The sequence below is a fragment of the Saccostrea echinata genome, unplaced genomic scaffold (assembly GCF_033153115.1).
Source record: "Saccostrea echinata isolate AGI-Se365-2 ecotype Australia unplaced genomic scaffold, CSIRO_AGI_Sech_v1 ptg000001l, whole genome shotgun sequence".
Lineage (NCBI taxonomy): Eukaryota > Metazoa > Mollusca > Bivalvia > Ostreida > Ostreidae > Saccostrea > Saccostrea echinata.
The window spans coordinates 7,610,937-7,638,254 of NW_026889750.1; the positions used below are offsets into that span (position 1 = coordinate 7,610,937).

At 33.7% G+C, this 27,318-nt stretch overlaps 3 protein-coding genes across 3 annotated transcripts in view; 2 read left to right on the forward strand and 1 right to left on the reverse strand.

Moving 5' to 3' along the window:
* LOC133183442 (tRNA (guanine-N(7)-)-methyltransferase-like) overlaps nucleotides 1-6,089 on the reverse strand; it is a 39,676-nt gene extending 33,587 nt beyond the window's left edge. The window contains exons 1-2 of the mRNA XM_061318432.1: nucleotides 5,960-6,089; nucleotides 4,160-4,290 (exon numbers count right to left, since the gene is read on the reverse strand). Of these exons, the coding sequence (XP_061174416.1) occupies nucleotides 4,160-4,290; nucleotides 5,960-6,042 (214 nt within the window). The 5' untranslated portion in view covers nucleotides 6,043-6,089. The remainder of the gene's footprint in view (nucleotides 1-4,159; nucleotides 4,291-5,959) is intronic.
* A 223-nt stretch (nucleotides 6,090-6,312) lies between these two features.
* On the forward strand, nucleotides 6,313-10,921 carry LOC133183551 (molybdate-anion transporter-like). The gene is made up of 2 exons (XM_061318526.1): nucleotides 6,313-6,397; nucleotides 9,419-10,921. The coding sequence occupies exon 2, from the start codon at nucleotides 9,446-9,448 to the stop codon at nucleotides 10,805-10,807; it is 1,362 nt and encodes a 453-aa protein (XP_061174510.1). The 5' UTR covers nucleotides 6,313-6,397; nucleotides 9,419-9,445; the 3' UTR covers nucleotides 10,808-10,921.
* Nucleotides 10,922-15,252: 4,331 nt separating this feature from the next.
* LOC133184355 (antiviral innate immune response receptor RIG-I-like) lies at nucleotides 15,253-25,319 on the forward strand. Its single transcript, XM_061319405.1, has 17 exons — nucleotides 15,253-15,329; nucleotides 15,432-15,605; nucleotides 17,989-18,123; nucleotides 18,959-19,294; nucleotides 19,383-19,502; nucleotides 19,671-20,120; nucleotides 20,504-20,688; nucleotides 20,783-20,964; nucleotides 21,080-21,269; nucleotides 21,514-21,676; nucleotides 21,891-21,986; nucleotides 22,692-22,849; nucleotides 22,938-23,076; nucleotides 23,181-23,420; nucleotides 23,644-23,811; nucleotides 24,235-24,493; nucleotides 24,667-25,319. The coding sequence occupies exons 2-17, from the start codon at nucleotides 15,434-15,436 to the stop codon at nucleotides 25,046-25,048; spliced, it is 3,375 nt and encodes a 1,124-aa protein (XP_061175389.1). The 5' UTR covers nucleotides 15,253-15,329; nucleotides 15,432-15,433; the 3' UTR covers nucleotides 25,049-25,319.
* The last annotated feature ends 1,999 nt before the right edge of the window (nucleotides 25,320-27,318 follow it).

Sequence of the window (27,318 nt, forward strand, 5' to 3'; positions counted from 1 at the left end):
TAGCAGTTAAAGTTAACGAATCATTTCAAACTCATGTACCTTTGATTTCTAAGTTAATGGCACATGCCAGAATCGCAAGAAAATCAGAGCAGACTCATAGCAAAGAAACAAACCACATCAGGATCATACTTCCTTATTTGTCATCTATGATTTCTGTATTATCCATTTAATGGATCATGTCTAAATCATAGTTAAAAATCATGAATTTGTGAGTTTGATATGATTTTTATGTGATTTTGGCATGATTTGTTAAAAAAAGTTTTTGTTTGGGGGATTTTGATGAAATTGTATTTTCATTGATAAACATTAAAAAAAATACTGGAATTATCTTATTAAAAATACTTTTCAGTCGGCGCGATTTAATTGGGTCGGTCGCATTAGGGGAAACAAAGGTATTTTTTATTTTGGCTTAACAGTTAAAATGTTTATTCCAGTTTTGTAAATGTTTATTCCAGTTTTGTGAATCTTGATTCTAATTCATTGGATATATCAGGACTTTACTGTACCAAAACTGGATTTTTTATATCACAAACTGAGAAAAAAATCTCCAATTCTGTCCCATCACCTTAATTGACTTCTATAAAAAAAACATTTCTGTGGTTCATCATATGTACAGATTTCATAATGTAATAATCTCTTTCCTATCTGAACCTAATTAACCCTGTTATTCCAAGTATTCCAGGAGGAGACCCCTCTCTCTCTCTCTCAATTGAAATTTCCAATCAATCAACAATGTAAAATGCAGATAGTTTTCAGTAGGTAATACATTGATGCATATGAAAAACAATAGAGATTTTTGATTACTGAAGCCAGAGTTTTTGGATTGCGTAAATAGGACACAGAATGGTGTCAAAACCACTTAATTTGACAGTATAAAACCTCTCCTTGATTGAAATTGGTTAAGCAAACAAAAATTACCCAACTGTATTACATGTAGATATGACTCTGTGCAGGTGATAAAGTTCTAGCACTCAACAATATAATGTAAAAAGTCAAAATCCATCCTCAATATTCAACAAAAGATCAATACAATTACTAAACCATTAAAAATAATGCTTGCGATAACTATTAGAAAAACAAGCATAAATGTCCTTCCATAAGTAAACATTGCATCCATTTATACAAACAACAAATAAACTTAAAAATGTCCAATTGCAGTGTGAAATCACAGCAAGTTCTCTATTGCATTGTTTATATTACCTAGAACAATGAAAATAAATGCAAAGAAACCAATTTCTTTCATTGTTGTCGGTGAATATACATCAATTTTTCACATCCACTCTATGTGTGTATTCAAATCTAAATTATCTATGTGTTCACGAAAACATTAATACTTTCTTGTATTTAAGAATTCTTTTTAATACATTGAAAACAAATATTATTTAGAAGGCTCCAATCCCAATTAGTATCTTTATAGGTGAATAAAATTAGGTTGTCCAAGAATTTCTTGAATTACTTATTCATTTACATTAAATACAAATTCTGATCAATTCCGATGACCTCCATGACTTGTGTATGTGATAATGTTGTTATGCTATAAACTTTAGATTTAAACTTTTAATGTAACATATATGCTATTTTCTCTACCCTTCTCCCATACTGATCCTTGACCAATATCAGCCTCTGTCCCTTGGGCTCATACAAGGGCCAGATCTCAGGTTAAGATAGGGTCAGATCTCAGGTTGAGATAGGGTCAGATCTCAGGTTGAGATGGAGTATGTACAATATGAAATACAAGATATACATACATGTTTCTGTATCTGTATGACTTTTAAGGAATTAACAATTTTGCCTGTCAATTTAAGCAAAGTTTTCTTGGATTTTTTTTTTGAGGGGGGGGGGGGGGGGGGGGGAATTAAATAAAACATACACTGTAAGATTCCTTCTATCACAAAATGAATTATAGATAACATGAACTCATGACTGGACTGTTATCTAGTCTATAGTTTTTTTATGCATACAATGTATTTCTGCAATGTTGAAAAAAGAGGTTCATAGGCCATGCTGACCTGAGTAGCCATGGCCCTTGATCAGCAGATTCTTCCCTTTGTATTCTTTTGCAAAACTTTGATCACATACTGTGGTCCCACCCCATCTAAGATGGTCATGATTTGAACAAACTTAAATCTTCACTACCTGAGATACTTCCATATAAATATGATTGATCATGGTTTTGCTGTTCTTGTGAAAAACATTTTTAAAGATTTTTCCTTTGTATTCCCATGTCAAACTTTGATTGCCCATGGTAGCCCCATCCTACCCCTGGGGGTCATGATTCAAATAAACTTGAATCTACATCTTGTTAGAAAGCTTTCACTTAAATTTCATTTCTTCTGGCCAAGTGGTTCTTGAGAATAAGATTTTGAAATTACCATGCCTAATTTTCAATATTTCTTAATTATTTTCCCTTGAAAGAGGGTGTGTTCCTTCATTTTAACAAACTTGAATACCATTCCCATCACCCAAGGATACTCTGTGTCAAGTTTGATTGAAATTGGTTCAGTTGTTCTTGAAAAGAAGATGAAAATGTGAAATGTGAATGACAACGACACCAACAATGAAGACAATGCCGAAAGACAACAGACAAATTTTGATCAGAAAAGCTCACTTGAGCCTTTGGCTCAGGTGAGCTAAAAAAAGTAAGTTATTTTATTTACTTACTATGCTTCTCTCCAAATAATGCAATTATAAATTCCTCACATATATCTAGGAATCTTCAATAGACACTGTGAAAGTTTAGAGCAACTTGTGTAGAAAAATATGAACTTCAATTAAATATATATTATTATCTCCCTGCTACCTATAGATATACTTGCTTCTAATTCACAATGTCATGATGATAAATATTTTTTTAAGTTATTGATAACATGTAAATGTTTTCATATACAGTCAAACCTCATTATCTCAAACTCAATGGGACCGAGAAAAAACTTCGAGATATCTGATGATTCGATATATCAAGGGTAAAATACTTAAAGAATAAGTGGATGAGACTTCCAAATCACTTTGACATATCAATGGTATGCAAGATATCAGTGTTCGAGATACCATAGTTCAACTGTAACTGAGATGGGCAACGAATTGCTACTTTTACTCATTACTAAACCATACATGTTAACCTTTTGTGAAGGAAAAAAAGGGAGATTCATAACTCAAAAGTGGTACCTAATGCATGCTGCGTTTTGCTCTTTTATTTCAAAATGTTAATCAAAATGTTAGTATATGATCTCTAATGACCTCTGCAATAAATTACTATCAATAACAATAAATAATACCAAAATTCCATCAAAATATGCAAAGAAAAATTCATTTATGCTTATATCACAGTACTTTTTTGTGGCTGCTTTAGTCTTTTGAAGAGTTATCTTTCTTGGCATCGTCAGATCTAAAACTAGTTTGTATTTTTTCACCAAGATTCTGTATTTCCTGCCATTAACAGATGTAAATAAAAGCAAAAGTAGAGTTGCAAAAAAGTATAAAATCAATGCTGATATCCATTTTTTTTTCTTTTTATGAACAAGGAAGTTTTTATCCAGAAACTAGAATTCTAATATATCTCTATTTTCCTTGGTGGGGATGCTGACAAAATTTACCATAAACAATGTAGTCACCTCCAGTTGTCAAAGGCATGCTTGAAAAACAATTAAATAGCAGTATAGAAAAAAGCATTTGTATGCTCCCAGAAGGTAATTCAAGTCAGGAAATGCCTCCAAAACCAACAAGATTTAATAAAACTGCAATGGGCTTCAAAACTGGCTATCCAAGTGAAACAAAAATGGAATTTGCAGAAAAGCAGTAGAGTTAACATGTGCAATTAAACTGTATAAAAAATTGCTAAGATAAAAAAAGGACTGCAAACAAATTTATTTTCATCTAAGACCTTGTCACATGTGCAGGATGAAACAACTTATATATACCTCTTTTAACTTTTTTACAATAACCCTTCTTAAGATGATTTTTTATATATTAAGTAACTTTCATGGGAGCATTTGCACTTAAATGAAATCATGAAAGTAATAATAGTTCATGCATCTAGATTTTCTTTTTTTTTTTTTTTTTTTTTTTTGATATATTGTGAAAATGAACTCTATAATAAGTTTTTGCTTAATAAAAACTCAGCATACAACTGTTTGTGTTCATTTGTAAAGGTGTGTGTTACCTAGCAAGCCTCCATAACCACAGCCAATGTCTGCAAACTCCACTCTGTGATTGCACTCAGTGATCTTCTGACCAGAACTGAAGAAGTCAGGGTAATGTTCACTCCATTCCATGTCCTCTGGTTTCACTGGGCTACAAGAAAAAAATTGTTTTTAATTAAAATTTCTCTAAGAAAGGAAACTGCAGAAAATTTGGTGTAGAGTTGCTGATGTAGAGAGTCAGGTTAGTCAAGGCTATGACTTGAGTTCGACTCCAGCCAATATTTTTTTTTACATGTACATGTATAAAGGCTTGGCTTTAAACATGTTAAACAAAAAATCCTACTATTATTAAGGGAGAGACTAGGAGGTTTTTGTTTAAGAAAAGAACATTGACATACAGTTAGAGAGTGACAAAGATAAGCTATTGGTACTGGGCTATCACAAGATTAGGGAGAGGGCCAAAACTCTCCCAATCATTATTTGACGGATTGTAAACAATGCTATCTGTCTACATGTATATACAGCTTAAGCACTCTTATGGTCCACAACACTCACCTGAGTCACCTTAGGCCTGCTGTTGTTCAGAACATTAGCCCCACCCTATCCCCTGGGGTAATGACAAGAGCAAACTTGAATCTAAATGACCTGAGGTTACTTGCCTATTGATATCACTTATTTTGGCCTTATCATTTTTGAAAGAAGATTTTTAAAGATTTTTCCCAAAATATCCAGGTAATACTTTGATCCTTTGTTGTGGCCCCACCCTACTCCCCAGGGGTCATGAATTAAAAAAAAACTTTGATCTACAAAACCTAAGAATGCTTGCATGTTAATATCACTAATTATGGCCCTGCTGTTCTTTACGAAAAGCTTTTAAAAGTTTTTTTCCTATATATTTCCATATAAAACTTTCATAATATATTGTTCCCCTTTCCCCTGGGTCATGATTTAAACAAACTTCAATCAACACTATGTCAAGAAACTTTCACATAAGTTTCAATTCTACTGGCCCATCAGTTCTTGAGAAGAAGATTTTTATATAAGACAACTCTGCATTTGCCTTTTCTTTATTATCACCTCTTGGAACGGGAAGTGGGCCTTCATTTGAACAAACTTGTGTAATGGTTTGGGCCATGGATATCAGCCTGGATACACTGTAGCTCAGCTGGTAGAGCACCTGACTATTGATGCAGGGGTCCCGATTCAATTCACTGTCCAGCCATACATTTTCTCCTTTCCCGTTACATAATTTGGTGCCATACCCTGGAATTGACAGGTGAAAGACCTGCATGCCAGTGAAGAGCCTGGGTTGGTGTCTTCAGGAGCCAAAGACCTTTAAGGAGGGAGGAATGTGGCAGTTAGACAGGTTTGATCACCAGTGGCCAGATAGCTTAGTTGGCAGAGCACCTGACTGGAGATTCAGGGGGCCCGGGTTAAAATCTTGTTCTGGTCCATTGCATTTTTCTCCTCTCCCATTACACTTGAATCCCTGACAACCAAGGATACAGTTTGCCAAGATTGGTTGAAACTGGCCCTTTGGAACATGAAAAGAAGACGAATATGTGATAAAGTCTTCAATGGCGACGCCAACAGAGAAAGGACAAACATTGATCAGAAAAGCTTGACTTAAGCCTTCGGCTCAGGTGAGCTAAAAAGCTGATCCAACTGACGGAATGAGAATTGCCTTCATCTTGACCATTTTTGTTATGCCTAACCAGATGATCAGGGGCCTATCTGTTCTAAGTAGTATATCGGTCCCTGCTGTAAATAACACGTTTCTGGTAGAACTTTTCAAATACAAGCCAATAAACAAGTCATACACGTCAAAACTGTGGTCTGTCATGGGATTCGCATGGGCTCTTTGTCTGTAGTATTTCTTCTGTGGTAAACGTACAGTTTCCATTCTGTATAATGTAATTTTTAAAAAATCAACAACAATATTTTAAAAACGTGCTTTTCTACTTTTCCTTTGAATTCCTACTTTCATTTTCAGAGGGAACCCGATTAAAAATATTATATGTGAGAACTCAAAATGTGGTTCCTTTGTCAATATTTTATAAATTAAAATCTTTTGGAATTTCAGAACATTTTCCTTCATTCCAAAAAATATGAAAACAAGTCTCTTCCATAACAATAAACACAAAATAGCATTTAAATCGGGATCGATAATCCAACACGACAGCTCATCAAAACACAAGAACTTGGGTTGAGAAGCAGGATTTGGTAGGTTTGCCATAACAGCTAAAGCCTGTTAAATGGTAATACTATTTTGGTATCACTGAACATAAGAGAAAAATTATATGAACAGAGAAGATTATGAATTTATTTTTGTAAAATTCGAACTTCCTTTTGGTAGATACGTGTCCAAAAAAAAAAAAAAATCTTCGATTCATGCATAAATTGTGTATTTTTTTCTCAAACAGGCTGAATAAGATAAACAATGATGTATAAATGATGTTTGCAGTACTTGAACATGCATTAAACATATTTTTAAGACGATAAGACACAGGGTTTCGATAAAAATATTTACCACTGTTTACTACCTGTACAAATTTCATTAGATTTGAAGGAAATATTTCGGGTAGATTTTTGTTAAATTATCAGAAAATTCTCTTGTTTCATTCCTAATTTTGCGATGTATTTTGGGATGATTCAAGGGAATGCAGATAAATATGTCCTTGATAAAGAAAGATAATAAAGTAAATGTACTTGCTTCCATAAATACAGGTGACTCTCGATGGCTCGAACTCCGATCTCTCGAAGTGAACCTCTGGTCCCGAATTTTTCCTCTATATAACTAAGCAAATTTACTTCTGATCTCTCGAAGTTCTCTATCTCTCGAACCAAGACTTGGGTCCCGTTACACACATTTCATTGTTTTTTACTCTCTATCTCTCAAAGTTTTGAGTGCGCGTGTGTACACGCCAATCAAGCGTAAAATTAATGCAGCTTGGACTTAACTGGATAACACTGAATGCCTGGGGCTGGTATGGAGGTGTTAATTGGGTGTTTACGTAGATGACACTATACTTGTGAGCATCCGAGTGTTGATATAATTAATTGGTTATAATTGGTACATTATAAACGAATTGCTTCACAACTTATTTTGACAGCGAGACAATAATTTTTAGAAAATGACTTAAGAGACCTGTCAATAATTTTCCGTAGATTATGAGTATGTATATTCATAATTTTATTAGTCTACATAATCCCAGTATGACAAACATTGCACAAGAAATCCTATCTCAAGAATTGAATACCGATTTAATACGAGAAATCTGGTGAAGGACCCGATCAAGCCCGGAGGGATACCACACCGACGATTGCTATTCAGGTTTCATGTAAGCATGAAATGAGATCAAATAAATATTGAAACTTAAAGAGGTCATTTTATTTATTCAATATACGATCATTGTTGTTGAAATCAAGTGAATTACCTGTAAAATACGGATGAAAACGTGCAATGACATTATCAACATATACTTCCGGTATTTATAATAGTAGAACAATGATGATCTGAACTGAAAATTCCGGATTTTATTCACTTTCTATCTCTCAAACCCCTCAATCTCGAGAACTCTTCTTGCGGTCTCTTGAACTTCTCGAGATCGAGAGTCACCTGTAACTCAGTGTTAAGTTGCATGACAAGATCTCAGTGTTAACTGTGAATAACATGCCAGGCTGAAAAATATCTGGGAAGCATCGTTAAGATGTTCATTAGTTTTGAGGAACAAAAAAAAAGATAACAAAAACAAACCACACTGCACATGCATTTCTGGGGGTAATGGGACGTTTTACCCTTATTGATGATTCACACTGAGACCATTCGCCTCTAAAGACCTTTCGCACCAGGGCAAAAGGTGTTTAGGGGTGAAACGTCCCACATTCTTTCTGTGACTCTTTATCAATAACAGAAGTCTGATGTCTTGGATTTGTGATATAATGTTTTAAGTGAAATTACCTTATGTAAGGGTGTAAGAATCATATATTAGTCAGATCCTTTATTGTGAATCGCTATAAGCTTATAACATCATCGGAATAAAAAATTCCACACGTATTATCACAAAAAGTCATTTTCCCCTTGTGTAAACATACTAACTTTTATTATTTGAGCATCAATAAAGTTTCAGTTAAATCCTGCTTAATTAAAACCTAGACACAATTTCAAAAGAAAAATTATTGTGTTTATCTTGAGTAAGTTACCTGAGTACACTCAGGTAGAAATTTAAAAAAGCCCAAATCTCACAAGAATCTGTGATACACTTTGCAAAGTAAACAAATATTTTCAACCTCATACAACACACACACTCATCATTTTTTCAGAGTGATTAATGGATTGTTTTTTTCAACATTCCCTTAACTTGTGTCTTTTTTTCCCCAAGGAAATCTGTTGACATTTCACTGTCCCAACCAATAAGCTTAATGTGTCTTCAATACAAAGGAGTTCCCAGGTGCAGATCCAGGAATTTTTTCATTTTTTCCGGAGGGGGGGGGGGGGTCTGGACTCGCCCTCTGGATCTGCGCACGAGTTCCTATAAAACTGGTCAATCACTTAAATACTTGTAAGTATTGACTGAGCTATAAATTGACTTTGACTCAGGCTTAAATAAATATGATTTGTTACATACATACAGGGAGACAGAGGGACAGCCAAGAATCGAAAAAGCAATTTGTTTTCCTTTTGTTTTGTTTGTTTATATATTTTTCTTGGAGGGGGGGGAGGGGTATGTAATATTTTTCAGCTCACTTTTAGAAGTTTTGTTTCTTTCATGTATATTTGTACTATTTAAAAAAGAGGCTTTTCAGTATAAACAATGTATGAAGTTTAGCAAAAACAAATTGTATGAGGCAAAAAAAAAAAGTTTTGTTTCCTACTACCAGCCAGAAAAAATAGGGTAGGTAGGTAGGAGAATTCTTAAATTATTTTATTTTATTTTTTTCCAATGGCATTTTTTGGATATGAACTAATAAATACAAGATCAAATTAAACATGTCACAGGTCATTACCATCAAAAATGTATTGCCTTTTAAAATTAAATTTCAGGTCTTGATGCACAACGCAAGTGGTATTTTATGAAAGTCCATATTTAAAACAGAGAATTTCATGAAATGCTTGTTTTGTGTCAACACGGAAACCCATTACAGTAACAGAACGAGATTTCTGGAAATTCCGACTTAAGGGTCAGGCGCAAAAATAGGGTCGGTCAGGTAGCAGAAAACAAGACTATTATTTTTTTTGGCCTGATTCAGTTGAATTAATTGTGTTTGTATTTTTTTAGATGATGGTATGGTAACAATTTAGCGCCATGATTGGACCAATTGTATACTTCACCTTAATTCTTCTCACAGTTGTCTGTGCTGCCTTCCAATATGTGGCCCATAGACTTCGCCGAGATGCGTCCATTGGAAACAATCCAATGTTTATCAAGTTTCAGCGTGGCTATTTTGCAGCCTACTTGATGGCAATGTTTGCAGACTGGTTACAAGGTCCTTACCTTTATAAATTATACCATCACTATGGTTTCCAAGAGGAACAAATTGCCATTTTATATGTGTTTGGATTTGCTTCCACTGTTTTACTTGGAACTTGGACTCCAATTGCTGCAGACCAATTTGGGCGAAAGAAGTTATGCATGTCATTCACAGTTTTATATTCTGTTTCTTGTATTTTAAAGCTGTCAAGGAGTTATGGGATTCTTTTGATTGGCAGAATTTTAGGTGGAATTGCTACATCAGTTTTATTCTCAGCCTTTGAAGCATGGTATGTTCATGAACATGTGGAAACACATGACTTTCCTAAAGAATGGATCGCAGTAACATTTGCAAAAGCATCCTTTTGGAATGGTTTGATGGCCATTTTAGCAGGGTTTACAACAAATGTTCTCTGTGACTGGATGGGATTCGGACCTGTTGCTCCATACATATTGGCAATACCATTCTTGATAATAGCTGGTGTGATTGTTATGTACACATGGAATGAGAATTATAGTGGACACACAATCAAGTTTCGAAAGTTGTGCGGTGAAGGTTTTAAAAGCATCGTGACAGAGGAAAAAATATTTATGTTAGGAGCTATAGAATCTCTCTTTGAGAGTGTCATATACATTATTATTTTCTTATGGACACCCATTTTAGAACCGACAAAACCTATGTTAGGGGTTGTTTTTTCGACATTTATGATAAGTATATTGACAGGACAGGCATTCTTCCAGGTGATGTCTTTGCGGAAGAAAATGTCCACAACTGTTTTACTCATGACATCCATTTCAATAGCCCTTTTTGCTAATTTTTTGTTGATTTATTCCACTCATCCTGGTACTCTCGACTACAGTCTATCCTTTTCTGCTTTCGTGGTGTTTGAAATTGCTGTAGGCATTTATTTTCCCTCCATGGGATTTCTCCGTTCCAGAATCATTCCAGACACTCATCGTTGGAGCATCATGAACTGGTTCCGTGTTCCGATTAATCTGATCGCATGCGCAGTGTTGTTACTGCTTCACGAGGACGTTTTCCGTCATGGAAATCAAATGATTTTTGTGATCTGTGCCGTTTTGTTGTTCTTGGCAATCCTTAGTGGTGTTCGATTTAAAACTCTTACAAAAGGTGATGAGAGTTTGGAACAAGAGGCAGGATGGCAAGAAAGTGATCATATTCACAATATCTTTTGAAAAGGTTTTGTGTATCTTTATATAAAGTATAATTCAACCGATTGATGTAATGCACATTATTGTCAATCAGTATATACACATGCGTATATATGTTTTTTTTTTAATTGAAACAATGTGAAATAAAAAGAATATATTAATAATGCCAGGCTTCTCATGACTGTATTAACTACATGTAAGTTCACTGGCCTGCTCTTTGAAATGATTTAGTATGCAGTTATACATTGGCTGTGAGTAGGGTAGCTCTGTTATCAATGATATCCCGTGACAGGATCTATTCCTGGAGGGATGTCCCAGTGGAATAGTTCCAGTCCAAAGTTTGAAAAAGAGCTGGATACATGTAAGCTTTCAGGCGCGGATCCAGGATTTTTTTTCCAAGAGGGGAGAGGGGTCCATTTCCTATTTCGTGGGCCACATTTTCTTGGGGTGGGGATTCCAAAGTCATATTTTATTTACTTCAGTATATATTTAATAACTGCAAATTCCCGGGAGGACCCCAACCCCCATGTAGATCTGCGCATGACTTTACATTATTCTAATGTATAATATATTTTGACGAGGTTGAATAGCTTCTCTCTCTCTCTCTCTCTCTCTCTCTCTCTCTCTCTCTCTCTCATATGGTATTATCAACATAGGAGGATGAAATGAGAGTAACATTGACGATTTAAATCATTCGAAAACCATTGTCAGTCTCGGCTGTGCCTATCTTTTTTTTTTTGGGGGGGGGGGGCAAATTTTCAATGTTATCTTCAACAAGACATATTAGCAATATGTAAATGTATTACTTAATAGAGTTGTGTTTCCAGTCAAAATGTTGAATTGAGGTGACATCCATGCCAAGAAATGTAACCCAATTTAGTGCAGTCTAGATTTGTGTAATTGATGCTAATCACTGTAATTCCGTGAAGAGTGGTGCGATGCAATTAGTGTCTGTAGCTTTGAGGAATGAAATCCAAAATTCTACAGGCTTTAAATTAAAATTAGGAAACAAAGAGCTCATAGAACAATTAGATGCATTTCCCCCTCTTTTTTTTTTTTGGGGGGGGGGGTTCTATATCATGTATGCTGAAAATGAAATAAATAAAATAAAAAATCAAAGTAATAAAAAAAAAAGGAAATGTTCAAAACCGCGACAATGAACTTTTCTTATGCTGTTAGAAAGTAAAGGTAGGTTTTATGGAGGCAGACATTTTTGTTAGACAAGTGATAAAGGGTGAAGATAACGAACAGTGATCGATCTCATAAAAAACTTCAAATAATACAAATATGTGAAGAGGGCATTAACACGGACCCCTGGAAGTTCCAGAGGTGGGATCGGGGGCCCGTTTTACAAAAGAACTTACGACTAAGACCAAAAATTTCAGTTGATTGTAAAATTATGCAAAATTAATGATTTTGTTTAAAATTGCTAGCGTAAAGGTATCTTTCTACATACCTTTTAAAAAGATTAAAAATATTTTCTATTTCATGTTAATAGGAAAGTTTTTAGCAGAATTAAAATGTGGTCTTAGTCGTAAGTTCTTTTGTAAAACGGGCCCCAGGTGCCTAGGAGGAGTAAGCATCCCCTGTTGAAGTTTAGAAATCCAGTATAGGTAGGGTAGATCGAACTCACCTTGGTTGACTGGAATGTTAAAAGTATGAAAAACTGAAATGTGATTTTGAAGAATTTCATCCTTGGAAAGAGAACTGTGAGTATATGTAGGATTTCCAGACATGGAATTATAACCCAAAGTCTTTCATAATACAGTCATAATAAAAAGCCTTACAAACAGACGATATTGATACCAGCCTTGTCTGCTGGAACTTCATGTAGTCCCTCTAACTCTTTTATTATCTCCGATTTAGTGAAAACGCGGAAGGAGAGATGGTTCACATTTTGCCTTTGAATTTTCTTATACGATTCTTTAATATATTTCTAAAACATTTAATCAATTCTGATAAAGTGTTCAGGTCTTCCTTTTCATATTTAGCCCAACGTTTGACATTAATCTTCGTCAGAATTCATAGTAAAAATGAAGTTCTGTCGCCAATTGAAAGAACGGGGCTCCCTGTATTAAGGACGCTTTACGATAATTGATATTAGGTCTTCATTATACCCCGACTCGAAAAGCGGGGGATGTATAGTGAGGGGGTGTCCGTCCGTCTGTCTGTACGTATACATCTCTTATCCGCAACTCATCTTATACCACTGAATGAAATTTAATGAGACTTCCATAGAATCTTTGTTACATAGTGCCATTGTGCACATACTATTTCACTTTTTGATCACACACATATTTCAGATTTCCAATATCAAAACATAGACACTGTCATTCTTTCCATATTATTGAGAGGTACCCATCTCTTATCCGTAACTCCTCCTATACCACTGAATAAAATTTAATGAGACTTTCACAGAATCTTTGTTACATAGTGCCATTGTGCACCTAATATTTTACTTTTTGATCGGACACATATTTAGGGTTTCAAGTTACACAACATAAAACACTGCCATTCTTTCTATAATATTGAGGGGTACCCATCTCTTCTCCGCAACTCTTCCCATACCACTGAATAAAATTAATGATTCTTTCACAGAATCTTTATTTCATAGTGCCATTATGCACCTCCTTTTTTACTTTTTGATCGGACACTTATTTCGGGTCTCTCATAGCAAAACATGGACTTTGCCATAATAAATATATGGGAGGCAGGGGTATCTTTTTGTGAGCTCAGTGCTCACAGTACCTCTAGTTTTCAACTAAATTAACATCACCAGTAATAACGTGTCCAGCGGAACTGTAGTTAAAAGAAAAAGAAATGAGAGCAAGAACACCTAAGAGGATTTTGTTTTAAATGTTCAATATCTAGGTATTGTATTGTTTGTAATTGAAAAGTTTGGAAGCAACAGCTTGGGAATATCTGTAGGAAATACAGGGTGTAGACTTCAACTTGAAATATGGTGGAATGCGAGACTGAACTTTTCATGAATAAGAATGTTACTTATGTTCACTGCATCTACAGTATTCCGGCGGGTATAGAGTCAGAATTATGGTGGCTTAAAGAGCCTGTGCTTGTAGTGTGAAGAGGAAAATAGTTTCGGATACATGATTGTTATACATGTATAATAAAAAAAATTTCTGATAAATATTTTATCTGAGTTGTTAAATGTTCTAAAATGAGTAACGATGACTAATTTAGAGCAAATTAAATAAATTATACATAATTATGTACAAGAAATGCAGAGACGATACTGTTTAGTATATATATGGAAAACTTGCAAGTCCGAGAGTGACATATCCCGGAAAGAACAGGTAAGATTAAAAGAAGCACCTTTTTGCGTCTCAAAGAAAAATGGATCCTTCCCCTCCCCCATCCCAAAAGCTGTTCCATTAACTGTTTTGCGCCTCTCTTGAGGGATGATCGGTCATTAGTCAAAATCGGACGACTTTTTTTGGCATGTGCTATGGAGTATTTAAGCATCCACGTCCTCCATTTTATCATTCACTTAGTAAATTTGTCAGTACTGACCAATATCAGCCCTTTTTTCATCATTTTGAGATTTGACTACATGCGCGGATCTGGGGGGGGGGGGGGCGGATGGAATTTGCATAGTTATTAAAAGTATATAGTGAAGCAAATAAAAGATGACCTAGGACCACCCTAGAAAACGTGAACCCCACCATCACTACCACGAAATAGGTATTTTTTCACTTTTGGAAAATGGATTTTACCTTTTTGTTTTGCTTGTCAAGGAATTTTTTGGTTGGAATTTTTTTTTTGACTGGGATGGACACCCCCCCCCCCCCGGGAAAAAAAATTCCTGGATCCGCGCCTGGACCAATTGATATGTCAACATTTAACACTGTGCTTCCCAATGGTTTCCTATCCGAATATTCTTCAACTCATTTTTGTAGATTCAAAATTAAACATGTTTTTATCATAATTGCTTTTAAAAATTATTTTTATGAAAGATTACAAAAGTATGATTGTGCACTCTGAAAAATACTAGTACATGTATATACAAATAGTTTAATGTTAACGTTAATATATATTCCAATCCAGATTTTAGTTTAAAAAGAAACTTTTCAAAGCTGGAAAATCCCTATAAATAAAAATAGATTTCATGCAAATGAGTCTAATTTTAGCTATCCTTGGAAAAGGAAACGAAAGTTAATATATTAATTGACAATATTAACCAGAAGAAACAAATGTGAAAAAAGGTAAGTACTATACATAATCCAGTAGAGTGGCATTTGAAGTCCGAGAGAGTGAGGTTTGACCTGAGTCTGACGTACCTGAACTGATCAGGTGATATCGGAATACTGTAACTTATACATGTAGCTGTGATTGCGATTTATTGCACTCGATATACCTGTCATCACCAACAATTTAAATCATTTTTTGGTCTTAAAGCAGGTAATCGGAGGTACATAACCCAGTACTAGAAATATCTAATGACAGTACAAAACCTAGTTATATGGTTGCTTTGTCTTTGGTGGAGTACGTAGTACTTGAAAATCAATCGGATATAAACAAAAATTGAGTGAGTGTTATAAAGTTGAACTGCTGCATAATTAAAGCATCACCAATTGCAACCTGTTTATATATGTGTATTGAATTAATTGAATGTTATATACTGTTATAGCTATGGGTGAAATAAACAACGGTCCAGTGAGTGCCCTCTCTGGGATGCCGAGTATAAAATGTACACTGGACACTCTAGAAATACCAAAGTTGGTGTCTTTGTATAGACCACTTGTTGAGAGAAGTGCGAGGGGAATCGAGTTAATTTCTCATCTAAAGGATGTCATCGATGACAGTATGTATGAATTTGATAAATGAAAATGAGAGGTCCATAGATGGGCCACTACGCTTACTTGAGTAACATGTATTGGCTCTGTTCTTCACAAGATTTTTTTTTCCAATGAAAAAGTTTGCCTCATGATAAAGGTAACCTCCTTTTTCATAGGGGCTGTGACTTAATTAAACACAACATGGGGATGTTTCACTAGAAAATGACAAAGCTTGTTTCTTATAGTTTTACATATATTTTTTTTTTTCGTACCCATGCATATGTAAAATTTTATCCCAAATTCAAGGCTCACATTAACTCTATGGTTAAAAAACTTCGTAGTATTTGCACACTAAAAGAAAATTTTGTAAAAATTTTCTGTGTAAAATATTGATTCTGTATTTTAGCCCCTCCCTATAGCCCCAGTGGCCATGAACTGAAAAAACTTCAATCTGCGCACCTCATTGGGATACAATTGCACATTTAAGATTTGACTTATCATGGACCAGTCGTTCTTGAAAAGATTTTTTCATATATATAAAATTCCTGTGTAAAATTTTAATCTTTATCATGTTTCTAGTGGCCCAACTTAACACCCAAGAGACTGACTCGAAGAAACTTGAATCTGCACTACTAGAAAATACTTATATATTAATATGATAAATCATGACCCTGTTGTTCTTAAAGAGAAGATTTTTAAAGATTTCCTTATGCATTCCAATGTAAACATTTGATCCCCTATTGCAGCCTAGCTCATCGCACCCCGGGCCATGATATAAACAATTTTTAAATCTGCACTATATACCTGCTTGCATATTAAAATGTAAATGTAATCGTGGCCCTGTTGTTCTTGAGAGGAATTTTAAGACATTCTTTCCTACATGTATATATTCTCATGCTGATCTCCAATTGTGGCCCCACCTATCCTTAGGGCCATTTCTGAGCAATTTTTAATCTGTACACTCATTTAGAAAACTTCCCTTAAGTTTTGTCATTTCTAGTTCAGTACTAGTCATTCTTGAGAAAAAAAGTTTAAAAGATGCCACCAATTTTCACCATTTCTTAAATGTCTCCCCTTGTAAGAGCTTAAAAATATATAATTTAATTTTTTATTTAAGAAATAAGGTATCATTTTTAAACATCTATCGGGATATAAATACGGGTTGGTCACGAGATCAAATTCCATAAAGCCCGAAGGGCTTTATGGTAAATTTGATCTCGTACCAACCTGTATTTATAGCCCGATAGATGTTTAAAAATGATACCTAATTACTTATATTTACATTTGTGACTTATTCATATTTTATATTTGCCTGATTATAATACGCGTGAAACGTTTTATTTTTCAAACCCAACGGCACGTGTTTGATCCTCTGATTGCGCGTCGACCCTTTATGACGTCACTGAGAAATTACGTCGAACGTTTATGACGCGAGGAACCCGCGTTTATACGGATATAGATACATTGCTGTCAGTAGTGTTATATAAAAGAAAACATTTGCAAATGTAAATATTTAGAAATGTAAGCATGTTCCACTGTCTATAAGTCCAATAAATATACCCATAATTATAATGTCTCATGTCACAGAACTTTCAGAAATTAAAAAAAGAGCTTTAATTTGTTTATAATTTATGGCTTGCTTGATATATATATATATATATATATATATATATATATATATATATATATATATATATATATATATATATATATATATATATATATATATACGAGGATTGTCCCAAAATTCCGTAGACAAGCGTGGTTTTGTAGGAACCCGATGTCATACATTAATGAAACTTTGCACATACATAAAACTAATAATAACCTATACATTTATGGAGGAATATTGAGCAATTACACATTTGAACCAACTCCATTTGCGAAGACAGAGGGGAAAAACCCTTAGAGACATTGGGCTTTTAAAATAATTATTGTTTTATACATATGCATGTACATACTTTGTATTTTCTAATGTTAAATTATATCATATCAATCAAGCTATTTTTCATTTATTTCTATAATCTTTATGTTGAAGTTAAGAATTTGATTCTTGTAATAAGTGTATCCATATCCACCCCAGTCAAAATTGGTGACGTTAAGTGTATCTTTTTTGACTTCGGAGATTGCTCCGGGTGTTAAGGAATGGAAATACTGAAATTGTAATTTCTTAAATTGTTTTCAAACAAACATGTTTAAACTTCGTAATTTAACAAACAATAACATACTTCATCCACCTAGAAAATTTTACAAAGATACGTTCAGTTTTGTAAAAAAAAAAAAAAAAAAAATGGGCTCAATCTACGGAATTTTGGGACAACCCTCGTGTATATATATATATATATATATATATATATATATATATATATATATATATATATATATATATATATATATACTCACATCTAGGTGCTCGCCAAGAAATCCGTCAAATAAACAGAAATCAGGGCGACATTGCTTCTATGGAATGCCTTCTGAATCATCTGGAGTTGAGTGGGCATCCAAATAAATGGGAGAAGTTTGTAGATGCTTTGGAAAACAATGGTTCGTTCAGTCATGCAATATAAGAAGCTGTAATGTTTCTTGATTACCAAGTTCATTGTTATTGCAATAAACAGGAGAATTTTATGGCTTACTGATTTTTACCTTTTATTGGAAACTTTGATATCGAGATTAAAATATGTAGGAATACATACCGTTTCTGTACATGCATATGTCGGATTTTTTTGAGAGTTAAACTTTGGTCCCAAACCCAAACTATGTCTGACCTATAAGTGAGTCCTAGAAACATAGGTATATTTCTGGAGAACAAATTGAAGTAATCTTAACAATTCCGCATATTGTCATTGATAAAAGGCGTGTCATTTTCTTGAAATTCTTTCGGGAACATCTACGTTACCATTTGCATAAAAAAAAAAACTTTACAGCTTTTACAGATTCTTTTTTAAATTATATATATATATATATATATATATATATATATATATATATATATATATATATATATATATATATATATATATATATATATATATATATATATAGTTAAAACAACAATAATGTATCCAACATTTCAATGTCGTACCCTATTAAACATACTTTGAAGACGGTGATTAGAATATCGATTTGAAATTTATTTTGGCAAAAAGTCGACTTTAAAGCTGGTCAGTTGCAATTCTTCCAAAATAACCTGAAAAAATACAACCGACGTATATGCGAGACTATTAAACTGATGTTAGAGAAACAGCTTTCTGTCTTCGATGGAGATCATCTTTGAAAATGAAAGGATAATACTGATTCAGAAAACATAGTCCTACCTCTAGTTTGTGTAAACTTTCTATCCTTAAAAGTCAATTTATGGCTTTATTTTTTTTTGTAGAATACCATTATGTAGCAAAGGCACTTAAGGGCGGGGAAGTACCGAGGGATGTATTTGTCAAATACAGAAAACTCCTAATGGAACACAATGTAAAATTCATCCAAAATATTGACCCTTCTGAAATCCTTCCAGAGTTATCTAGAAGACATTTGATAAATGACATGGACAAAGAGAATATTCAGGCCGAACAAATCACACAGGGTAGAATATGTGCTACAAATGTTTTATTGGATCGAGTCTGGCGCCACCATCAAAACTGGTACGAAGAATTTCTGGATGTTCTTTGCAAAGATAATTCGGAGCTCGTCGAAAGTATGGATGGCGACTACTATAACAGTAAGTTCCTGTTTTGTTTTCACTATGCATTGATGGCATATTGGTGATATTTTGTAAGAAATTAATATTGGACTATATTTATCTTTAGAATGGAGGTTGCGAAATAACCTAACCGTTCAATCTCTAATCGGCAGACCAGAAAATTCTACAGACCATGATTCGACCAATTTACTAAGTTCATCTTCCATTCAAGAAAACTATTTGTCAGGTAAGACTTAACGGACTTTCCTAGTCGGAACAATTACCAATCTATTTGGATTGAATGCTTAAATCAGAATTGCTACCAGAATAATTTCCAGTATTTCTTGTACTCAGATTATTTGAAATAACATTTTTTTTTTTTTTTGTAAATAAAAATTCTATATTCCATTTAAAGCAAGCGGTGGGCCACAAAACACGCTTGGGGATGAGTCTACTCCGCCTCCAGATGACATAGAATTAGGGGGTAGTCCTCTGTTTTGTGATAATTCTTTATTTTCAATGAAGCAAGACGACTCTGATGACGAGCTTACACATGAGAAAAAAGTAGCTCAAGCTGAATACAGACAAAATTCTATGAATTCTCTGATTGAAAAGGAGGAACAGTCCAGTAAATCTTTGGAGGACTTTAAGCTTTCAGTCGCCATTGGTGGTCTCTCTATAACATCAGGTGACCAGAACAGTGATTTCAGCATTCAGCAACCTAACAGCCATCAGGATTATAGCAGTATTCATTCTTCGACTGTGGCACGTCTACTGCAAAGCATAGATAACAGTGTCGAGGAGAATATCCAAAGAGAAGGTGGATCTCAACCGAATATTGTCGGACCAGAATGCCCAGCCATTGGTACAAAATTTTTAGAAAAGAATCAAGAAAATATATAATATATTCAGTAAATTTTTAATGTAGTTATTACTATACTCTATTATACTATATTCTTGAGTGTTAAAAACAGAAATATTCTCTTTTGTACGTGGATGGACTGCCTTCTGATATAATCAGTTGCACATGCATCTAATTGTGCATAATTTTGCAAAAACTGTTAAGGATAATTTTGTCCAGAATGTATAAAATGAAACTCACAATTGAAAAATTTTGAATATTTATAGTAACTTACGTAACGAACGTAATTTCCATACTTCAGAATCCAAATAGTCACTACCATTGCGGAATATTTGATCTTGAGCTGGGGCTGATAATAATTGCATTTGAATCCACTTGGTTTACAGAAACTCAGTCAGTTGACGAAAACAATGAAAGTTCGGATGAAGATGAAAGTACAGTTGCTGCAAAGCCACTGAACTTGCGGAACTATCAGATGGAGTTAGCAAGAGCTGCTCTTCAAGACAAAAACTGCATTATTGTTGCTCCAACAGGAAGTGGAAAAACTCATGTTGCGATGAAAATAATACAGGTGAATAGCTATCGCTTACAATCTGAACGAAAATGACCAAAGCCTAACATGTATGAATCCAAAAATCCTACTAATTTATTGCATATCTTTACAGAATCACCGAGAAAAACGCCGGCGTATTAATATTCCAAAGGTCGCCTTTCTTGTTGAACAAAGCGCTCTAGCAGAACAACAAGGAAAAGTTTGCAAAGAGTTTTTGGCTTGCAAAATTAAGGTCATAACGGGAGAGAAACAGAGAACGGAGAGTCTTCAGAACTTATCATGCTGGGTTCAGAAGTAGGTGAATCTAAATAAATATTTCTCATCTTTTACCCTTTTTGGTTAATAACTATGTGAAAAAGAATAAATGATGAGGCATAGAATATACTGTTGTATGATTTTTATTCGTTAGAAAGGATATTCTCGTCATAACAGCCCAGATCCTAGTCAACGCTCTGGCTGTCGGTGATGTACAAATTGAAGACTTTACCCTGATTGTCTTTGATGAATGTCATCATTCACATGCTAAACATCCTTATAATCAAATAATGGCACACTATTTAGACCTAAAACTAGAAGACAGGCACAGACAGCTTCCTCAGGTTTGTAGAGTGTTATAGTTTATGGAGAAAGGACCTTAAATGTAAAATTTCATGTAGGTGTAAAGTGTCACATATACAAATGTTAGGAATTGGGTCATTGCAGAAAATTCCCCATGACCTATTTTGTTCACTTAAACTCGTGATCATATTCGTTTTTAGCCTGTATACACCAAATTTAATAAATTATAGCATTGCTGCTATAAATGAGTGCATGTTATACAGTTATTTTTTTTTCTTTGCAAAGATTGTTGGTCTGACAGCATCCGTTGGGGTGGGTAAGGCAAAGAACATAGAGAAAGCAGTGGAATGGATCTTTAGCATGATGGCAAACATGGACGCTGAAGAATTATGTGTTGTTGAAAACTACAAGGCAGAGCTAGCACAGCATGTTAATATTCCAGATCAAGGTTCGATGAAAATTCTTGTAATACTTTCCGTGCGACAAATTGTATTAATATTAGTATTTAAAAAAAACAATATAACTTAAATAATGTGCATGGTTTAGAGAGAGAGAGACGCACGCGCAGGGTTAGTGCTTTCATTATTGATCGTAACAATATTAAGACTGTAAGAAGCTAACAAAAAGGATAACTATCAAAGTTCTAAAATATTTTTTTTCAGATGTAGTAAAAACTCCAGGACGAAAGAAAAATGAATTTGGAAAAACCATTGATGGCATCATGAAAGTTATTCACAAATGGATGATTAATTCTAACCGTAAGTATAAAATATATACATATAAAACACTATTTCTTTGATAAATTTTCAATGAAATTAAAACTGCATTTATTGCGATAACCATGCAAACTTTGTGGAGGGTGATTAAGTTCAGAAACCGAGGGTCATCAGTATTGAAGAATTCCAATCCCTGTTTATTTAACACAAGTGAACTTGTGATGAAATTTATTAAAAAAATAATTTACGAAATATAAATGTAGAAGTTTGTATATCCGAAAATAAATCGAGTAAAGTTACATAAAACAAAGACGATTTGAAATGCTCACACACGGACACACACACACCGTTTTGGTAACTCGGAATAGTCCAAAGTAAAATTGTATTTTCTTGATGACGGAATGTCCAGTACATCTAATATTCTCGTCCGGGATAGTCCACGGCGTTTCTAAAACTGACTCTCTCACACAACACATGGCATTCACTCAAACTTCAATTAACACATTTACGCAATTATCACACATACGAGTCGGGCGCTCTTTGAGGCAAAGGATTGACACTAATTCCTTAAATAAATATTGAGTGACTATTTCCTTTTTACTGTCTAAACATTAATTGTTAGATAGATAATTTTAAGCATACATGTATGTCAAAAAGTAAGTAATTAAAATGATTCTTTTTATACAATCAAATTGTGTAACATTGTAAAATTAATTTTGTAAAATTTACTATGTGACATATTTTTAGAGGCAAAAGAGGTAACAGACCAGAGTGTTCTGAAGCCACCGGTCGAGAGCGGTAACGACCAGTATACACAATGGCTCAGTAGGCTTTGGAAAGAGGAAGCAAAGATAGTTAACGAGAAAGCCAGGCGGTTTATTCATACCTGCCGAGTTTATCTTGATGTGAGTATTCTGTAATGAAATACTCTGTAGCTTATTTTTTTTCAAAACAGAGCTACAGTGAGGGTTTTAATGTCATTTTTTTAAACAGATGTACAACAAATCGTTGATCATATACAACGATGCACGGGCCTCAGATTCTCTTGCTTTCATTAGAGAGGAACTCAAGCGATGGGGAGAGCATCAAAAACCAGACGAAGTAGACAACAAACTGAAATCTTTTTTTGAAAGTAAGAAATATGGTTGTTGAATTTTTTTTTTTTTTAAATCAAAGAAAAGTGCATTGAAAAACTATTAGTAGATTTCTTTCATGATCATTAATCATTTAATACAGAAAGCCAAAAGATCTTGCAGAATTGTGCAGATGACCCAGACCATAACAACCCAAAACTGCAGGAACTACGAAAACTAATTTTGAAAGCATTTCGTGTAGACGCAGATAGCCGCGGAATAATTTTTGTAAGAACTCGAGATCTAGTGAAGGCTATTTACCGCTGGATGGAGGAAACAGATGATTTGAGATCACTCAAACCGGTCATGTTTACTGGTGCTCAGGCCAAAAGCAGTGCAGGAGGTAACAAAATCCTTTATTCAAAGATAGTTAATGCTTGATTGCAAAAGAAACGTGAGAGCTGATCAATAAAATTCAACCATTTTGGGGAAAAAAATATTTTTTTTTTTTTAGAATTATACATAATTATAAAAGACATGCTTTGGTAGACTTTCTGGTTGCAAACATTTTGCAAAATTAACTATGCATATTTGTCTTAAAAGAAATGTGATTTTTTTTATTTTAGGAATGACAAAAGTACAGCAAATTGATGCACTAACGTTGTTCAAAGAAGGACGACATAAGATTGTGATAGCCACATCAGTTGCAGAGGAAGGATTGGACATCCAGAAATGCAATCTTGTGATCCGGTATTCTTATGTCAGCAATGAGATAGCTATGGTCCAAGCAAGGGGTACCTGCAATTTACTATCTACTGTTTAGTTTCTTTATTGGTAGATTATGTTTTCTGCATGTGTAACTACACTGATATTATATTTTATAATATACATGTAGTACCTTTTAGTACTATGCTCATGCAATTGCAATAATTTTTTTTTCAAATCCGTTGTCTTCAAGCATGAAAAATCTTTTTCGAAAAATGCATATATTTTTTTGGAATAATGAAATTAAACTATAAACCGTAGAGGAAAAACAATTTTTAGACTCAGTTTTGTTGGAGACGAAATAGATATCAATAATTCACTTCTTCTATTAAAATTTAAAAGAAAAAAATGGATCAACCTGTGAGCATTTTACATTTTGAAATAGCACTTTATCAAACACTTTATACATTTTATTTAAATGTAGATAAACATTTGTTGTATATATTTCAAAGGAAGGGGAAGGCGTGAAAATGGAAAGTACTTTGTTGTCGCCACGCAAGGAGACAAAACAGCAGAAAGAGAAGAATTAAACATGATCAGAGAGGCAATGATGAATCGTGCCATTGATATGCTGAGGCAGAGATTCAGAACTGATCCTAGAGGCTGCCTAAAAACTATACTGGATATACAAAAGAAAGCCAAAACAGAGCGTGACCTTGCAGCTAGAAACAAAGAAGGGGTAGTCGTACGACAGGGACAGTACGTATTACGGTAAGTGTCAGGGACATCACCTTAACATATAATAATCATATAAAATAATTGTAAAAAATTATTTTCTTTAAAAATTTAAAAAAAAAATAGTGATGAATCTACAGATGTATGTCTTGCCAAGCTGTATTTGATCTTTTAGTATAATACTTATTTTCTTACCTCTAATTTTACAGTTGTCAAAAATGCAGCCAGTATGTATGCATGTCAAATGAGGTCAGAAAAATTCAAAACGCCCATCACGCTTGTATTTGTGACGACATCAAAGAGCGAGTTTTAGGTCAGCGTCTTCCACGTCCACAGTTCCAGGACGAAGATTTGAAATGCGCCGTCGGCAAACTTCTCTGTCGCTCCTGTGGATCTGACCTTGGAAATGTTTCTATTTATAAAAATGCACAGTTCCCTATCCTAAAGATTGAGAGTCTCTTAATGGAGGACAGCATGGGGAGACGAGACGTTAAAAAAAAGTGGAAGAGTGTACCGTTTGCAGTTCAGGAAATAACGGCAGACGACATAATGCAAAGATCACGTGGAGACAAACTGCTTGATATGATGTAAATTGACTCTTTGTGTTGATGCAAACGGTACATGTATATTTAAGGAAATGACAATACAGAGTTTTGAATGCATACCTAGGTTCTACTTTCCAAACCTAGCTATGATCAAGAAAAACTTTTGTTAGGTAATATACCCTCTGTCAATGTGATATAAACAAATTATTCTTTTGAAAAAGAATTAAATACCGGTAGTGTTTGTGATATAATGTGCTCATATGTAATCGACCAGTAATAATGCAACATTTTTGCATGTGTTATGATTACTACTGTCTTTCAAAAATGATTATTTATTACAAATTATGTTTGGAACATTTTTTTTTCTGATTATGAATGGAAATGTTTCACTTTATTTAATGTTATTCTGTATAATAATACTTGCATATTGATTATATATTCATCATTTACATATATAAAACATTAAAATATAAATAGTATTAGTGTAAGATATATCAAGTAACACGTACAGTTAATGTTAACTTGCCAAACAATTTCATAATGCTAAACCTAAAATCCTTGTCCGATTTACGGAGGAACGGTGCACAGTTTCAAAATGTCCGTTGTGGAATTTCTCTGCCGCTCCTATGAATCTGACATTGAAAATATCTCACTTCACGGTCACCACAACAAACAGTTACCTAATCTGAAATTTTGAAGCCGTTTAGTAGAGAACAGCATGTGAAGACATGATGTGAAAAAAAAAAACTTGAAAGTTTTTTTTATTTTCTTCGGCAAGAAATAATTAAAGAGGAAAACGTGATGCAAATATCACACGAAGTCAGAATTAACAGTAATTAATGATATACATTAAATTGACGTAGAAATATAATTATAAAAGCTTCAATTGTAGGTTTTTAGTCTTGCGTGATGATATCCCTTATGTGACTGAATTAATTCTTCGACAATGAAATGTGTATTTCATAAGGTTTTGACGAGAATGGTTTAACATATTTGAGTAAATATTAATTTGATTAGAATGGATAAAGTGTTTGCGTACCATCTTGCTATCGTTCTGTGTATACTTTGATGTATAATGTACACTTTGTTATATTGCAACACTGTCGTAATTTAAAATTATTATTATTATACATATTTTATCAAAATAAATTTAAAACAATCACTCATTCTTTTCGGAAATAAATTTATTTTAATATATTGTTGGTTACATGTGCGAAAGCTTGTGAAAGCTGTTTCATCAATCTAGAGCTGATAGATAAACCCAGCACAAAACGAGATTTCAAATCGTTTACTTACGATATAGATTATTTTAAATATGACAGGTTGTCACATTATATTTGCATTTTCAAATGTCTTATAGCCGCCATTTTAATGGAAATCATGATAAAAAAATATCATGAATAAAAATAAGGTAATTGATATCATGGTTTATTTTATTGAATCAAGTTTTAGTTAAAAATGTAAATGTAAAGAATATCCGTTTGGTATTTTAGATTTATGATGATCCAACAGTTTGCTCGCTTGATGATTCCATGCATAAAAGAGTTATAATTAGAAGTTTATGCAAATATGTCAGCGTCCATACTTTTGTATGAATATATATAAAATACGTCCACTTGGTCTCTAAAGTAGCAAAGGGCTTGAAATGTCCCAGAAAACAAAGTTAATAGATTCCATTCCGTGACTCCATTAAATCTCCCCATTCCACTCTGCAAATTACCACAAGCCGTAAAGAATTTTTTTTTATCACCTTAAGGGAAATATTTTCTGAAATTGTGTAAAAATAGAAGCAGTCCTGTTAATTGAAACGAAAGTGAAAGACTGTAATATTTGTTTATAGTTGCATTGAGATTGAATGCATTCTTATCAGTGTTATAGGTAAGTCTGATAGAAATCACGTTTAAACTGTTTAGCCGAAGATTCATTGAATATTGATGTATAATAAAAAAATATAACTAGGTAACAATATTTTTCAGTTTGAACAATTACACTAAACACCCCCCCCCCCCCCTACTGCACCTATACTAATTTTCGCATGCTGTTAACTTAATTCAATGTAAATGGAGTTATAATCATTTTCACATTACTTCTGATGAAAAAATGATACTTTTAAATTTTCTCTATCAATAAACATTTACTTGCAAGGTTTTAGAATCAATGATCTCATAGGATGGGAGCGCATACACCCTTTTGACTGTTTAGCAATAGACTGATGATGTGGATAAGCATACTTTAAAAATATATTTAAGGTGAAATATATTGCACACACTTTTTCTATTAAATTCTACTTTTGTTCTTTTCTTCGTTATCAAATTA

What these genes read in the sequence shown, in the direction of transcription:
- LOC133183551 (XM_061318526.1), top strand. Translation starts at nt 9,446, where the DNA reads ATGATTGGACCAATTGTATACTTCACCTTAATTCTTCTCACAGTTGTC.
- LOC133184355 (XM_061319405.1), top strand. Translation starts at nt 15,434, where the DNA reads ATGGGTGAAATAAACAACGGTCCAGTGAGTGCCCTCTCTGGGATGCCG. An exon ending in ACCAGAATGCCCAGCCATTG is followed by an intron (nt 20,121 to 20,503) that starts GTACAAAATTTT and finishes CTTGGTTTACAG; the next exon opens with AAACTCAGTCAGTTGACGAA. An exon ending in ACTGAAATCTTTTTTTGAAA is followed by an intron (nt 23,077 to 23,180) that starts GTAAGAAATATG and finishes CATTTAATACAG; the next exon opens with AAAGCCAAAAGATCTTGCAG.